At 41.4% G+C, this 17,804-nt stretch overlaps 1 protein-coding gene across 1 annotated transcript in view; it reads left to right on the top strand.

Annotated features, from left to right (window-relative positions):
• The window catches only part of C2H10orf67 (chromosome 2 C10orf67 homolog), a 215,422-nt gene that overhangs the window by 72,206 nt on the left and 125,412 nt on the right, over positions 1–17,804 (top strand). Inside the window, exon 4 of the mRNA XM_033932886.1 lies at positions 1,603–1,677. Within this exon, the coding sequence (XP_033788777.1) occupies positions 1,603–1,677 (75 nt within the window). The remainder of the gene's footprint in view (positions 1–1,602; positions 1,678–17,804) is intronic.

Here is a 17,804-nt window from a genome sequence, read left to right as displayed (position 1 = left end):
GCCTGACTACTATACTAGGAAAACTAATTTTGCTATAACTACCCCCACATTATGGAATTCTCTCCCTCAATTTCTCCGGGATGAAACTCACTTACCAAAATTTAAAACTAATCTTAAAACTTTCCTATTTCAAGATGCCTTTGACAAATCTTAATCTTCACTTTATCTATTTATTTATTTATCTTTTTCCCAAAACTATCCTTTACTTCAGCGCATATCTTTTATACCATGCACCCTATCCTTCATGTTCTATCCCTTCCCTCTATCTCATTTCTTCTAATATTATGTAACTTTTCCCTTCCTTCCCACTCATCCTCACGGTCATGTTTGTTAGTATATGTTTAATATGTTTTCTCTAATTTTTCTAATACACCAATATCTAGTTCTTACTTTCCTATTTTAAATTTTATTGTTAACCGGTCAGATATTTGTTTTATGATCGGGATATTAAAAACTAATAAACTTGAAACTTGAAACTTGGCTGGATATGACTCCATGACAAGGCTGAAAAACGCTGGCTTAGGGAATGTACTCTGGCATCCTGACACAAATTATAGCATTTTTTAGACACCTTATACAATGTATACTAGCTTTGACCAGTGGTTGCTATTTTAGAAAAATTGTTAGGATTAATTCATTATATTATGCTCATAGCCCTTGCCAGTAAAAGAATCAAAAGCTAGCGTGTACCAATACCATTAAACCATAAATGGAAGAGACTCTCTTGCACTGTAGCACAAAGGATTACTACTGAGTCTACTTACTCATTTTAATATCCTAAAAACACTGGACCTGCTATTCATAAGAAACTTGAGCTCCTAAATTTGTGTCCTATGTTCAACCAAACTAAGGGCTCCTTTTACAAAGGTGCGTTAGGGCCTTAATACGTGGAATAGCATGCGCTAAAATGCCACATGCGCTAGCCACTACCGCCCCCTCTTGAGCAGGTAATAGTTTTTCGGGTAGTGCGCACTAAAAACGCTAGTGCACCTTTGTAAAAGAAGCCCTAAGTTTTCAGCTAAAAATTCTTCTTAATTCAGGAGCTTACAAGTTATGCTTATAAATTTAGGCCTACCTTTGCCTAAATTTATGATCCTAGTTTACAACAGTAGTGCTGAAAATCAGTGCTAAGCTCCTAACATTTTTCCTACTCTAAATATGTCCCCGTTGCTTCCTACTTTTTATGCTCCTAAATTTTAAGAGTTTTGCAAAATTTTGAAAATAAATTTAGGCCCTCAGCCCTAGTAAATTCTTTGTCATCATATTTAATATTCAACTAAGACACTTATCGGTAAAAGAAACTTTCAAAAGCAAATTGTCAGACTAATCCCTTTAAATGCTTCACTAATGGGTACAATAGCTGCAAAGTCCAGTTCTGTCTGAGATTTCCTTTTCTCAGCCAGTTGATTATTTTAAGGAAAATGCTTCTGTGGTTTGCTCTCAAAAAAGATTTATGTAATTGACGATATTTACAAATGGCATGAATTGAAGAGAAACTGAGATTTGAAATTATGTTCATTTTGATTTTCTTTGGTTAAATATAATGTATTTGGGTGCCTTAAGACCGTAATTTTTGTAAGTCATTTGTAAATTGCATTGCAGAAATTGACCATGATACGAGAGAGCTTTAGGCAGCAGTTAGCTGATGCAATTGCAGTTATAAAAACACAGTATGAGGTGAGTTTTATTACCACACAGGTTGATGTATAAAGCCTAATGTGATATCAATATAAAAACAACAGAAACTTAATAATTTATCATCAAATCTGCATTGGAGGAAAGTAATAAAACATTCGGGCTGATACATGGGAGCTCATTTTCAAAGCAGTTACAAAACCACAGGTACAAGTAATTTGAATTTAGTTACTTGCTGTTCCCAACCTGTGATGAAGGTGAGCCCCATAGAGTTGCCATATCTAGTTATAGATAATTATCTAAGAATTTATTCACTGAGAAAGTATATGGCTAGAAGTTATTTCTACACCTTTGATATTTCTTCCAGAACATCTGAGGTTGCAATTATAATGCATCATTTGTCTTGGTTCAGAGTGTCTGACCTGGAAACTTCAGTACAAGAATACTTTTCAAATAATGCTTATAAGGGAGATGATCTTTTGGAGGATAAAACTGAAGATGCTATATATAAGATAAAAAAAACCACTGATACTATGACAACTTAATCTAAACACATACCTATCAATCTTCTTCGTCGTCTAGAAGATATTCCACCTCATCCAGACTTTCATATTATCATAACACCAAAAAGTGTTAGAATCAGCTGCCTTCATCATCTTCTAGGCCTGCTCCTCAACAACCTTGTACAAAACAACAAAGGACACAAAAATCACAACCTGAGTCTGTTTAAACACCAGTTGTCTTTTTGACTCTTTTCTAGAGAGCATTGCCAACATTTCCCTGCTTCTTCCTCTCAATCTCCCTATGAGAGGCAGGTTGCTCTACTTTAATCAACACTGGACTGTTATCACAACGAATCAGTGGGTGCTTTGAGTCATCATACCCAAAGGCAATGGCATGTGCTTGCTCAGAAAACCTCCAAACCACCCATCAAAGAATTCTTTCAACTCCCTCCAGCTAAACGCACCTTTTCCTCTGTGGGAGAGAGGCTGGGGGTTCTACTCAAAGTATTTCCTAATACCAAAAAGGACCGGAGGTCTTCAGGCTATTCTAGACCTCTGGCTCCTAAACAAATACTTGTTGAAGGAGAAGTTTCACATGATCCCTCTGGGAGCCCTTCTACCTCTAAACTAGAAAAAGGCAGTTGCCTCTGCTGTCTAGATCTAAAAGAGGTCTACACTAATTTATCTCAGCCAGTTGATTATTTTAAGGAAAATGCTTCTGTGGTTTGCTCCCAAAAACGTTTTATATAATTGACGATATTCTTCCATTCCATTACTCTTTATAATTACTACTATTCAATAAGCAATAAACTTATCTTTAGTTTAGAGCCCCGTTCAATTTTGCAACTAAAGATAAGTTTATTGCTTATTGAGCAGTGGTAACTATAAAGAGTAATGAAATGAAATGCAAGAATGACTAACAATGGAGGAAGACCAATGAGGAGGCTAGCTACGTTAAATGTTAAACCTGAAACTTGAATGAAATATAACTGTTCAGGTGTAGCCGCTGAGGTCTGACTTCATTGAAGATTTCTGAATGATGTATTAAATAATATAACGTGTTTTTGTAAGCTATATTTTGAAGAAAATTTGAAGAAATAAGAATATTTCTTAAACCTAAGATGAAGTGCTGATATGGTCTAATATGTATTATCCTAGGACAAGCAGGCAGCATATTCTCACATGGGTGATGTCACCGACGGAGCCCCAGCATGGACCACTTCAAAAATGCATCGCCACTTTAAAACTTTTAAAAAGTTTGCGATAGCCCGCACTGCACATGCGTAAGTGCCTTCCCACCCGACGTAGGTGCACAGTCCCTTTAGTTTCATAGTCTCCACGGAGCTAAGAAGTCGCTTCTCAACGGCCATTGAGAAATTTTTGTATTTCGCTGCTTTCCCGTTCGCGCGGAGTATGACTTTTTGTCACTTTTTTCATTTCTTATATTATTCTTTCTTCCGTTTAAAAAAAAACCAACAACCCCAAAAACATCAGCAATCCCGGTACGTTCTGGTAAGGCCTCTCGTAAGCTCAAGAAAATTGATCTCTTGACACCAAGTCTCCAGATCCGACTTTGATCCATTCAGGACTCAGACTTGTTGGAGATTCGGACCAGGAGCCCCTTACATCTAATGATGATGACTCAGACGTTTCAACTTCTCAACAGCCCATTCCAAATCCTGAATTTATTGAAAGATCCACTTTTTCCAAATTTCTCAGGAAGATGGCTGAGGACCTCTCTATTCTATTACAAGCTGATTCTAAATACAGCAAGCAATTTTTGGAAACCTTGGACTACGAACATCCACCCAAGGAGATGCTGCATCTCCCTCTCCACGACATCTTGATGAGACCTTTTATAAAAATCTGGAGACCCCACTTACCATTCCTGTGGCTCCTAGGAAGCTGGAATTATTATATAAAGTAGTCCTCATCCCTGGTTTTGACAAGCCACAATTTTCCCATGAGTCCCTTGTGGTTGAGTCAACATTGAAGAAGTCGGCAGGTAACCAGTGTTTATGCTTCTGTTTCTCCTACCAGAGAGGGTAAAACCATGGATAAATTTGGCAAGCGCCTCTTCCAAAATGCCATGCTTGCCAACCAAGCAGGGAATTATACCTTCTATTTCTCTTGCTACCTTAAACATTTGGTAAAACAATTTTCATTTTTTCAAAAATATCTACCATCCCGAAAAACTCCAGCTTTCCAGGATCTTATGGCTTCTGTGTTACAACTCAGAAAATATATAGTTCGCTCAGTCTACGATACCTTCAAACTGAACTCCCGAGCAGTTGCCATGTTGGCGGCTATGCACTGTCTTGCTTGGCTCAGGATCTCTGAACTTGATGTTAACCATCAGGATCGTTTGGCAAATGCTCCATGCTTGGGGGATGAACTTTTCGGTCCTTCTATGGATTTTTCCACCCAAAAGTTATCCACCCATGAAACCAGGTGGGATGTCTTAGTAAAACCTAAGAAAAAGCCTCAACTACCTCGCAGTTTCAAGCCAGGCTCTTCCTATCAGCGTCGATTCTCTGCCAAGCCTGCTCCACCTCCTCCTCCTCAACCTCGGAGGCAAAGACCACAGCAACGTCAACAACAACCTAAGCAAAAGGCTGCTCAGCTGAAACCCACGCAGTCTTTTTGACATGTTCCTCAAGAGCAAAGCCATGGTTCCCATTCTTCAGCAGTTGCCTTAGCCCTTCGGAGGATGACTCCAACGTTTTATCACTCTTTGGGAGCTGATCACGACCGATCTCTGGGTATTGTCCATCATTCGTCAGGGTTACACTCCATTTCCACCATCTGCCTCCAAACCATCCTCCAGGAGAGTCTGTTTCAAACCTTGCCCAGTCCTCCTTTCTTCTTCAGGAGGTTCAATCCCTTCTCCTGCTGAATGCCATCGAGGATGTTCCCCTCTCTCAGCAGGGGCAGGGATTCTACTCTTGCTACTTCTTGATTCCCAAGAAGATGGGGGAGACTGTGTCCTATTCTGGATCTCAGAGCTTTCAACAAATTTCTAGTAAAAGAGAAATTCCATAAGCTCTCCCTGGCTCTTTATCCTCTGCTGGACCACAATGACTGGCTATGCTGTCTGAATCTCAAGGAAGCCTACACCCATATCCCAATTCATCCGGCTTCCCGACAACATCTCCGCTTTCAAGTACATCAGCGCCATTATCAGTACAAGGTCCTTCTCTTTGGACTAGCTTCATTCCCCAGAGTCTTCATCAAGTGTCTCATTGTAGTCTCTGCGTATCTTCGATCACACAGTCTGCAAGTCTTCCCTTACTTGGATGATTGGCTGATCAAAGCTCAGTCATCCCAACTGGTGGCTCTACACACAGCTTGGACTATATCCTTTCTTCAACTTCTGGGATTTGAAGTCAATTTTACAAAATCTCATTTGCTCCCGACTCAACGTCTACAATTCATTGGAGCGATCCTGGACATGGCTCTGATGAAAGCTTTTCTTCCTCCAGATCACATGCAATCTCTTCTTCGCCAATGGATATTTCAAATCCAAACCCTCTCTGCATGACACATGATAATTCTTCTCGGTCACATGGCTTCCACGGTCCATTTGACATCCTTGGCATGACTACATATGCGCATTCCTCAGTGGACCCTGGCTTCCCAATGGTCTCAAGCGATGGATCGACTCTCTCAGCATATCTCTGTAACGTCATCTCTTCTGCATTCGCTGCAATGGTGGATGACCTCTTTCAATCTTTCCAGAGGTCTCCTCTTCCATTTACCTCATCATCATCAAGTACTAACGACAGATGCGTCACCATATGCATGGGGAGCTCACATGGGAGGCCTTCAAACACAAGGTCTCTGGTCTCACAGGGAACGACAATTTCACATCAGTCTTCTAGAATTGCGAGTGATGTATTATGCTCTCAAAGCTTTCCAGCATCGTCTATGTCCTCAAGTCCTCCTTTGCACAGACAATCAAGTAGCAATGTACTACATAAACAAGCAAGGAGGCATGGGCTCTCCTGTTATGTCAGGAAGCACAAAAGATCTGGACTTGGGCAACTGCTCACAACCTCTTCTTGAAAGCTGTCTACATTCAAGGGGAGAAGAAATCCCTAGCAGACAACCTCAGCAGAATTCTTCAACCTCACGAATGCACTCTCAACTCTGCAGCTCTTCATCCAATCTTTGCTCAATGGGGCACTCCTCAGTTGGACTTATTTGCAGCGCCCCACAATCACAAGTTGCCCCAGTTTTGCTTCAGACTTTACTCTCCTCACCGTCTGGAAGCCAATGCGTTTCTCCTGGACTGGTCGGGTCTCTTCCTGTATGCATTCCCTCCAACTCCTCTCATGTTGAAAACTCTCTTCAAACTCAAATGGGAAGCAGCCACCATGATACTTATAGCTCTTCAGTGGCCCAGACAACATTGGTTCTCCCTTCTACTTCAGCTCAGCACCAGGGAACCGATTCCTCTTCCCATATTTCCTATGCTACTTACTCAGAATCAAGGCTCGCTTCTTCATTCCAACCTGCAATCTTTGCACCTGACAGCTTGGTTTCTCTTGGGCTGAATCCATCTACATTGCATCTTTCGCAGCCTGTTCGCACCATCATTGATGCATCTAGGAAACTGGCCACTCAACAGTGTTATCACCAAAAGTGGACTCGGTTCTCTTCCTGGTGTCTTTTGCTTCATCATAACCCCACTTCAGTGTTAGTGGCCTTGGTGCTGGATTATTTACTTCATCTCTCTAACTCTGGTCTGAAATCTACATCCATCAGAGTTCACCTCAGTGCTCTTGCAGCTTTTCATCTTCCAGTCGAAGGGAAACCTCTTTCAGCTCATCCTCTGGTTTCCAGGTTTATGAAAGGACTTTTCAATGTGAAGCTACCTCTCAAACCTCCTCCTGTCATCTGGGACATTAATGTGGTTCTTGCCAAGTTGATGAAACCACCATTTGAGCCATCACAAATTTCTTACCTGGAAAGTTGCCTTCCTCATAGCTCTCATTTCTGCCAGAAGAGATAGTGACTTGTTTGCAGCTCCCCACAATCACAAGTTGCCCCGGTTCTGCTCCAGACTTTACTTACCTCACTGTCTGGAAGCAGATGCGTTTCTACTGGACTGGAAGCAAATGTTTCTGTATGCATTTACTTCCACTCCTCTCATAATGAAAACTCTTTTCCAACTCAAGGAATTGTCAGCCACCATGATACTCATAGCTCCTAGGTGGCCCAGACAACATTGGTTCTCCGTTCAACTCAGCACCAGGGAGCCAATACCTCTTCCAATCTTTCCTTTTCTGCTTACACAGAATCAAGGACCTCTTCTTCATCCCAACCTGCAATCGTTACACCTGACCACTTGATATCTTTCGGGCTGAACTCAGCTGAATTACATCTCTCTCAGCTGGTTCACAATATTATTGACGCCTCCAGGAAGCCAGCCACTCAACAATGTTATCAACAAAAGTGGACTCTATTTTCTTCCTGGTGTCTCTTTCATCATCATGATCTAACTTCCTTGTCAGTGGAATTGGTGTTGGATTATCTACTTCATCTCTGGACTTAAATCTACATCTATCAGAGATCATCTCAGTGCTATTACAGCTTTTCACATGCCTCTTACTGCTCATCCTTTGGTCTCCAGATTCATGAAAGGACTTTTCAATGTGAAACCACTTCTCAAACCTCCTCCAGTGGTCTGGGACCTTAATGCGGTTCTTTCCAGGTTGATGAAGCCACCATTTGAACCAATGGCTATAGCTCATCTTAAGTTTCTTACCTGGAAAGTTGTTTTTCTTATCTCGCTCACTTCTACCAGAAGGGTCAGTGAATTACAAGCGTTGTTGGCAGATCCACCCTTCACAGTGTTTCACCATGATAAAGTGGTTCTACACACGCATCCAAAGTTTCTACCAAAAGTGGTCACGGAGCTTCATCTCAGTGAATTGTGCTTCCAGTTTTTTTCCCTAAGCCTCATTTTCATGCAGGAGAAACGGCGCTTCACACTCTGGACTGTAAACGTGCTTTGGCCTACTATATCGACAGGACAAAGCTTCATTGAACATCCGCCTGTCTGTAACCCTCTTGACCAGCAACCTTCACAATTCACACCGCTCTACCGCCACCGTACCCTGCGGTACTTGCGGCTCCGCAGAGGAATCCCGTCGAAGTTGCTCTAGCGGCCGAACAAAGATCCGTGAGCTACAACACATGCCTACTGCTTATCTGGCTGCGGCAGATCACCTAACAGGGTCGGAAGGTGGGTAAGTCGCCCGGGGGTTCCCTGGAGTCACGTTCCAAAGATCCAGGCAGGAGAAAAAGTGAAACCGCGAGCCTGGAAGGAGCTGTGCCACAAACCAAAGGACCAGTCGATTGGGCCTTGCAGCTACTGTTGCCACCACTGCTCGAGCGCACGGTTGAACATCTCAGAGCCGAGCTCCCCCTCCTCAGCTTGCAGGTGTATATATCTGGCTTATGTCTTGGCAGCTGCACTCTCCCCCGACTTTGGTTCTCCTTATTCTAGCCTGCATTTGCAGTATGAGACAACTTATGGTGCACGTAACTTTTAAACTGTTGCCACTGAATCTGATTTAGTGCCACCTGATTTACTGCTAATTTAACTATTAATTTAACTGTTGATATTGAATCTGATCTAGTGCTGTCTGATTCACTGCTAATTAATCTAGAAATTGGGAGTAACAGAAATACCAAATAGCCATTAGGACAAGAAGGAGTCATTTTAATATACTAGCATGAATTTCCTACTGATTTTACTAATCTATTTAATATGCAATAGCATTAAGGATGTTAAGTCACTCTATCCACAACTACACTCAGCCCATTATCCTGATCTATCCATCAGGCTTAAATTAACCAACAGGAAGACAGATTAAACCATATTAAGGTAATCTCGAGCAACAGAAGACATCAACATACCCTAAAAAATAAACGGATAAGGGAAGTAAAACCTATCAGAACCACTACATCTACCAAACCTATCACATCCACTTCAGTTCCTTGTGCATATCTTAACACTAAGGATCTGTCAGGAATAAAGCATTTTTAATTAAAGATTGGATCATCAGCAAGCAAATAGCCTGTCTTTTCCTAACGGAAATGTGGCTATTGTCTGAAGATGACCCAATAATAAATGATCTTCTACCAGATAATTTTAAAATTCATATGATAAATCATGATGGAAGAAGAGGGGGAGGTTTAGCAATTGTTGCTAAGGAAGGATTTGTAGTTGAACTATTGGATTCCAGTGTTCTCCCCAGAAATTTTTTCCAGCCGGGTGGCATGAAAAGGTAGCCGGGTGGGGCGGGATGGGGAAATTTGATGGTGGGGAAAATTAACCCCTCTTTTACTAAGGTGCGCTAGCATTTTTAGCACGCGCAAACCCCTGTGCTATGTGTGAAAACTAACGCCAGCTCAATGCTGGTGTTAGCATCTAGCGCATGTGGCAATTCTCCGCGCACTAAGCGCACGCTAAAACCACTATTGTAACTTAGTAAAAGGAGCCCTAAATGTGTACTATTTTTATTAGTTAATTATTATTATTATTTTCCAATGCTCAATATGACTTCCTTTTTTAAGGTTTGACACTTGTGCCAGAATATTTTTACTAAATTTAAGAAGTTTTTGCCCTCTTTCAAATGGTATAGAAGTTAAAAAAAGGGAAAGGCATTAATGAAGTCTTTAGGTTCAATCTAGCCATTTATTTCTGCATGAATTTAAACAACTAAAAAAAAAAAAGATAAATATAGCTGATCCAGTCATACAAGAAATGGCTCTACAGCAAGGGTGCCCACACTTTTTGGGCTTGCGAGCTACTTTTAAAATGACCAAGTCAAAATGATCTACCAACTATAAAAAATTTTTAAAAAACCACAAAGCACACTGTACGCAGAGAAAATGTTAATTATCATATATATTCCGCAGGTTTTCAAAGAGGTCAAGGCAGATGATTTTATGCAATGTCACCTCAGGAACAACTATACAAAAATAGACAAATATACCCCCTCCCTTTTTACTAAATTGCAATAGCGGTTTTTAGCGCAGGGAGATGCGCTGAATGCTCTGCACTGCTCTTGATGCTCATAGGCTCCCTGTGCTAAAAACCGCTATTGCGATTAAGTAAAAGGGGGTCATAGTGCAAAATATAGACAGCAGATATAAATTCTCAAAACAGACACATTTTGATCACTAAACTGAAAATAAAATCATTTCTCCCCCAAGTGGACATGCTTACTGTAGTTACGTCAGCTCTATGGCTGCTTTAACTGTAAGGCGCCTGAATCTAAGGCTATATGCTACCATTCTGTAATGGAACCTGGGAGCCCATTCACTGCTACAGAATAGGCGTTCCCTGTACAGTCTCAGGGTGCCTACGAGGAAGAACCACTTGGAGAATTGCCCCTTATTTTTTTAAGGATTATAAAAACAGAAGCAATAATGTGAAAAACAAAACCCAGCCTTAAAACAGGCTGAATTAATTTGTGAACTATTATTTAAAGGATACTCAGAAAAAATATTGCTTTCCCTTAACTTAAATGAAATAAACATATTCCTATCCATCACTTGACTATAGCTAAGTGCAAAAGAACCTCATAGAGCTGCAGTGAAATAGAAAAGTGATTTTGTTTTACTGTAATTTCTGCATTAAGTGGATTTGCACACCCCAAGCTCCTTAAATCCTGATGCACTTCTAGCTTTTCCTGTATCAGACTTTGCAAGATTAATAAATGGAGCATCCTTCTGCCTGCCAGTTAAAGGATGTAAAACAAATGCCTATAAAGTTCAAATCACAGCTTGACTAAACTTGAACTTTCTTGATTTTATTCTTCCTGGCTGACCACTTTATCTTCCACAATAGATACCAAGGTTGCTTGGATCGGAGCTTTAAAAGAGCAAGCAGAATCGGGTCCAATGTCCATGCGTTTGTTTTTCTCAAATGGTATACCACTACACTTGCTGCTTTTACTTGCTTCGGGCCTTCCTCGTTGCCGGGTCCTGCCTACTTTCTGTTTCCGCGAAGGCAGGACCCGGCAGCGAGGAAGGCCTGAAGCAAGTAAAAGCAGCAAGTTGTAAGCTTCCCTCCGGGGCTCTATCGTGTTTGTGCTGGCTTCCCTTCTCTTCCCCCCCCCCCCCGGGACGCTACTTCCGGTTTTGGAGGGAAGAGAAGGGAAGCCAGCACGCATACGATAGAGCCCGGATGGAAGCTTACAACTTGCTGCTTTACTTGCTTCGGGCCTTCTTCGCTGCTGGGTTCTGCCTTCGCGGAAACAGAAAGTAGCCAGGTCCCGGCAACGAGGAAGGCCCGAAGCAAGTAAAAGCATGCTGGCAAAAAAAAAAAGGCAGGCATCAAAAAAAATTTTCAGCGGCGAGTCAGCCCGGGAAGGAGCATCAGCAGCAGCAGCAGGATTAGCTGGGCGGTCATCTAAATCAGCTGGGCGCAGCGCCCGGCTGTAAGGCCCTGGGGAGAACACTGGGATTCCAAAATGACCAATCAATTAGAAATATTAGCCTGTAAAATTAGCAATAAGGAACTAGAAGATTCCCTTGCTTGTATATTATTCTATGTTCCGCCGAAAAGCTGGCCAAAAGCTAGAGAGGACTTTTGCGAATTTGTCCTTCATAACTCAATCACTTCATCACATAATTTAATTGCAGGAGACATAAACTTACATTTAGATTAAGTGGACAATCCAGAAGCGAAAGACTTTAAAAACTTTCTATCTCTACTCAATTACAATCTCCCTTTACCCACACAAACACATGAAAAAGGCCATCATTTAGATGTGGTAGCGACGTCCACAAAGGAGATCTTAGACCCTTCCATCTCTCTTTCGGATGGTACTTGGTGTCACGATATCTGGTCTGACCATTTCACTTATCATTTCAATCTAATCTGGACTCAGCCAAAATCTAAGACACATCCACGGACAAAAAAGAGAACACCTTAAAAGGGGCCATATCAATTCAGAGGAATATTGGTCATAATATGATCTACAAGCGAAGATAGAAGAAGGAGTTGATTTCTATGATCACTGGATGAAAACTAGCACATCCATTTTAGATAAAATTGCCCCTAAATAAAATAGTAAAAGCTGCTCAAATAAATACAACAAATGGTTTGACATCGAACGCCTAACAATGAAACCATCAGTAAGATGATTAGAAAGAATCTGGAAAAATACGGGAAAACTGTCAGACCGGAACAACTGGAGATCCAACATAAAACTCTACAAACAACAGATAAAAGAAAAACGTAAAACATTTTACTCATCCAAAATTAGCTCATCTAATACTAGCTTAAAAGGAGCTAATACAAAAGAACTGTTCAATATAGTTACAAATTTATTTGACACCACATGTTACACTCAACCCATGCATAATATCAAGCAACCCTCAGCAAATGATCTAGCACAACATTTCGATTCAAAAATTTAAAACCTAAGAAATAACTACTCCATAATTGTCGCATACGAACATCAATCAATTGATATACAAAAAAATGAAATACCAGCAGACATGATTTGGAGTTCCTTCCACAATTTAGAATGGAATAACTACATCGAGTTATATAACAAATACTCTAAATCATACTGTGTCCTGGACTCATGTCCCCCAGAAATTATGAAGTAGCTTAGACTTTAAACTATCTCTATTGAATTATTTAACCAATAACCTAAACAATGGAAAATTCCTCACTAATAATGGTCATATTATAATAACCCCAGTTCCAAAAAATCGTAAAGAATCATCAACATCAGTAACCAACTGTAGACCAGTAGCATCCATTCCATTTATTGTAAAAATCATGGAAGGATTGGTACACATCCAACTGATGGAATATCTCAACCAGTTCTCTCTTGCATGAAACTCAATCTGGTTTTAGGCCTCTGTTTAGCACTGAAACAGTAATTGCGGCTACCCTAGATAATTTGCGTTACTTGTTTAGTAAGGGCCTCAATGCCCTGATCATGCAATTTGACATGAGCTCTGCCTTTGACTTCGTGGACCATGGGAAACTGTTACAATGCCTAGACGCAATTGGAATCAGAGGAGAGGTATTAAACTGGTTTTGAAGTTTCCTTATATCACGCACCTACCAAGTCCGTTTTAATTACGATCTCTCTGATACATGGAACAATCCATCTTGCTTGCCACAGGGGTCACTATTATCCCCTTTGCTCTTCAATGTTTACATGTCCTCATTGGGTGCACAATTGTCCCAGCTGGGTATAAAACTATTTAACTACGCTGATGACTTCATGATAATTATCCCATTCACTACCTCTGTCTCAGAAGTCACCCCTAAAGCAACAGAAGTACTAAATTGGACGGAGCAATGGATGACTGAATTCAGACTAAAGCTAAACTCAGAGAAAACAAATTTTTTTATAGCATCGCCACACCCACTTGACACTAAAGCATCAATGTGCATCAGTAACCTTAGTTATCCCATTCAACCCAACTATGAAGGTATTGGGAGTAACACTGGACCAGAGCCTGACCATGAAAGACCAGGTAGACTCCTTGATTAGAAAGATCTTTCTCACCCTCTGGGAGCTTCGGTCCATTAGAGCTTATTTTAATGTCTCATCATTTAGAATTCTGGTACAATCCCTTATACTGAGTCAACTTGATTATTGTAATATCGCCTACTTGGCACTCTCCCAGAAGAATATGCGGCGATTGCAACTGGTACAAAATGCAGCGGTTAGGCTACTTTGTGGACTGAAGAAGTTTGATCACCTTCCTATCGATTTCTACACTGGTTGCTGATAGAGGCACGTGTGAAATTCAAGTTTGGTTGTTTTTGCTTCAAGGTACTTTACAGCTTAGCCCCTAAATATATAACAGACCTTTTCTCTTTCACAAGCAACAGACATAGTAGAACTTTGTTTTTCCACCGGTTAGAGGTTGTAAATTTAAGTCATCACCAACATATTTTCTCCCATCAAGCAGCATTATGGGGTAAAGATCTGGAACAACTGCTCATGCCTACTACTTATAGGGAATTCAGGAAGCGTCTAAAAACACATCTGTTCCTGAAATACTTAGGTAGCTGACCTATACAATCTTAGTCCTCAACAAATGATCTTTAGAACTGTTAATCACTAATTCTGAACTTTGTTTATTCCACTCAATCTGTAACATCTTTAATCATTGTAAACCGCATAGAACGTCATGGTCCTGCGGTATATAAACTGTTATTATTATTATTTCCCCAACTGTTCATCTCATTTGATCCTAACAAATTTGGGCATCCTGTTTCCAAGAGGATGATTCCAACTGGTTAGTGGCCTGCATCTTGTTCTGTTATGCTCAGACTGGACTGCAACTGAAGAGTCATGTCACAGCTCATAAGGTCCGAACTGTGGCAGCTTCTGTACCTTTCCTTAGATCTGCACCTATTGAGGAAATTTGTAAAGCTGCCACCTCATTCTCAGTTCATACCTTCACTTTACATTACTGTCTGGAAACTTTTTCCATATTGGATGGGCACTTCCGCCAATCTGTTTTGCAACATTTATTTTCCTAAAGACCAACTTTCCCACCATCCCATTCTAGTTAGCTTGGATGTCACCTATGTATGAGAATATGCTGCCTGCTTGTCCTGGGATAAAGCACAGTTACTTACCGTAACAGGTGTTATCCAGGGACAGCAGGCAGCTATTCTCACAACCCTCCCACCCCCCTTGATTGGCTTCTTAGCTGGCTTATCTTAACTGGGGGACCGTGCGCCTACATCGGGCGGGAAGGCACTCGCGCATGCGTGGTGCGGGCTGATCGTGAACTTTCTCAATTCTTAAAGTTGCGATCCACTTTTCAAGTGTCCATACCGGGGCTTCGTCGATGACATCATCCTTGTGTGAGAATATCTGCCTGCTGTCCCTGGATAACACCTGTTACGGTTAGTAACTGTGCTTTTAGTGTTGGCCATGGTGGCAACAGCTCCAACACTCATAGAATTCCTATGAGTGTTGGAACTGCTACTGCCGCGGCTGGTGCTTAAAACCATGTCACAATTTTGTAAAAGGGGGGGGGTTAATATACTGAATAACAAGAGACATCCAGGAATTATATAAAAAAACATTCACAGATTTCTACCTTATACTTCCCAAATTCAAATCATTTTGAGTATTCTTCAAAAAATATCTCCTTGATTATCTTTCTAAATCTTTTGTAATCTGTCTCACTTCCAATGGAATGCTATTCCATATAACAACTGATTGATGCGGTAAGGGATAAGAGGGACTCGTTCAAGAAATGGAAACGCGAACGAACAACGGAGGCCTGGATTAGACACAAGGTCGACCAGAAGAAATGTCACAAGGTGGTAAGAGACGCCAAAACAGCCTATGAGGAAAAGATAGCGCAAGAAGCCAAAAACTTCAAGCCCTTTTTCAGGTATATAAAAGGGAAAAAAACAGCAAGAGAGGCAGTTGGCCATCTTGACAACCAAGGAAGGAAAAGGGTGCATTAAAGAAGACAAACAAATTGCAGATAGGCTAAATTCATTCTTTGCCTCCGTCTTTACCAATGAGGACACAACAACAATGCCGGAAACAGAAAGGGTATTCATGGGTGACATAGAGGATAGCCTCACCTCAGTGAACGTGGAATTGGACATGATAAACTATCAGATTGACAAACTGAAAAGTGACAAATCCCCTGGACCGGATGGAATTCACCCGAGTATTAAAGTAGCTAAAGGTAGAAATTGGAGAACTATTACAAACCCTAGCTAACATGTCAATTAGAACCGAGCAAATACCAGATGACCGGAAGATAGCGAATGTCATCCCAATCTTCAAAAAAGGATCGAAAGGAGAACCAGGCAATTATATACCTGTCAGTCTTACGTCGGTTCCTGGGAAGATGGTTGAAGCACTAATCAAGGATAGCATAGTGCAACACCTGGAGAATCATGACCTGATGAGAGCTAGTCAGCATGGCTTCAGGAAGGGGAAGCCATGTTTGACGAATTTACTTCAATTTTTCGAGAAGGTGAACAAACTAATCGACAGCGGAGACTCGGTGGATATAATTTACTTGGACTTCCAGAAAGCATTTGACAAGGTCCCGCACACAAGGCTTATAAGGAAACTACTAAGTCAATGAATTGAAGGGGACGTACTTAGATGGATAGGCAAATGGCTAGAGAATAGATTGCAGAGGGTAAGCATAAATGGGAAATTCTCGGACTGGGAGAAGGTGACTAGCGGCGTGCCCCAGGGCTTGGTTCTTGGGCCCATCTTATTCAATATCTTCATAAATGACCTTGAAGAGGAAACAACAAGTATTATAATCAAGTTTGCAGATGACACAAAACTATGTCGGACAGTTGGGTCACAAAAAGAAAGTGAAGATCTCCAGAAGGATCTAAACCAGCTGGAGGAATGGGCGGAAAAGTGGCAGATGAGGTTTAACATAGACAAATGCAAGGTGATGTACCTGGGCAAGAAAAATAAGGAACATGAATATAAAATGTTAGGTGTAACATTGGCCAAATCCGATCAAGAAAGGGACCTTGGGGTACTGATGGACAGGAACCTGAAGCCGTCGGCTCAATGTGCGGTGGCGGCAAAGAAAGCAAACAGAATGTTAGGTATGATAAAGAAGGGGATCACGAGTAGATCGGCGGCCGTTATAATGCCGCTTTGCAGAGCAATGGTCAGACCACACTTGGAATACTGTGTCCAACACTGGTCTCCATACCTAAAAAAGGATATAACCCTGCTGGAAAGGGTGCAGAGACGAGCCACGAAGCTAGTAAAAGGTATGGAAAATTTGACCTACAAAGAACGCCTCGAAGGACTGGGACTGTTCACCCTCGGGAGGAGGAGACTGCGAGGAGATATGATTGAGACTTTTAAAATACTAAATGGATTCAATGAAATTGAGCAAGAAACATCGTTGTTCACATTGTCAAAAGTGACACAGACAAGAGGTCATGGACTGAGGCTGAGGGGCAGCAGGCTGAGGACAAATGTCAGGAAGTTCTATTTCACACAGCGAGTGGTGGACGCTTGGAATGCTCTCCCAGAGGAGGTGGTGATGGAGACTACCATTCTGGGTTTCAAGCGTAAGTTGGATGCACACTTCCTTGCAAATCACATTGAGGGATATGGGTAATCAGGGTCTCCATCTGGGAGCACCTGGCTTGGCCTTCGCGTGTGCGGGTCGCCGGAATAGATGGACATAAAGTCTGATCCGGTGAAGGCGTTTCTAGTACAGTATTGGGGTTCAAGAAGGGATTGGGCAACTTTCTGAAGAAAAGGGGATAGAAGAGTACGGATAGAGGACTACTACGCAGGTCCTGGACCTGAAGGGCCTCCACGTGTGCGGACTGCTGGGCATGATGGACCTCTGGTCTGACCTAGCGGAGGCACTGCTTATGTGCTTATGATATTGGAAAGTGGAAGTAAACATTTTCTTATATTTCACACCTTTAACCAAGGGATAATTTAACTTTAGACAATTACTGCAATTAAAAGATGATTTCTTAAAAGACGAGACTACTAATTGAATCAAATAGGAAGGCGTCCAACCATAATATATCGTAAACATTAAAATATTCACTTTAAATGAAATTCTGGCTTCTATTGGTAGCCAGTGTAAAGATTTTAACAATGGAGTAACATGATCATATTTGCTAGCAGA

Source organism: Geotrypetes seraphini, chromosome 2 (genome assembly GCF_902459505.1).
Source record: "Geotrypetes seraphini chromosome 2, aGeoSer1.1, whole genome shotgun sequence".
NCBI classification, from domain to species: domain Eukaryota; kingdom Metazoa; phylum Chordata; class Amphibia; order Gymnophiona; family Dermophiidae; genus Geotrypetes; species Geotrypetes seraphini.
This window is presented reverse-complemented; position numbering and strand designations above follow the sequence as displayed.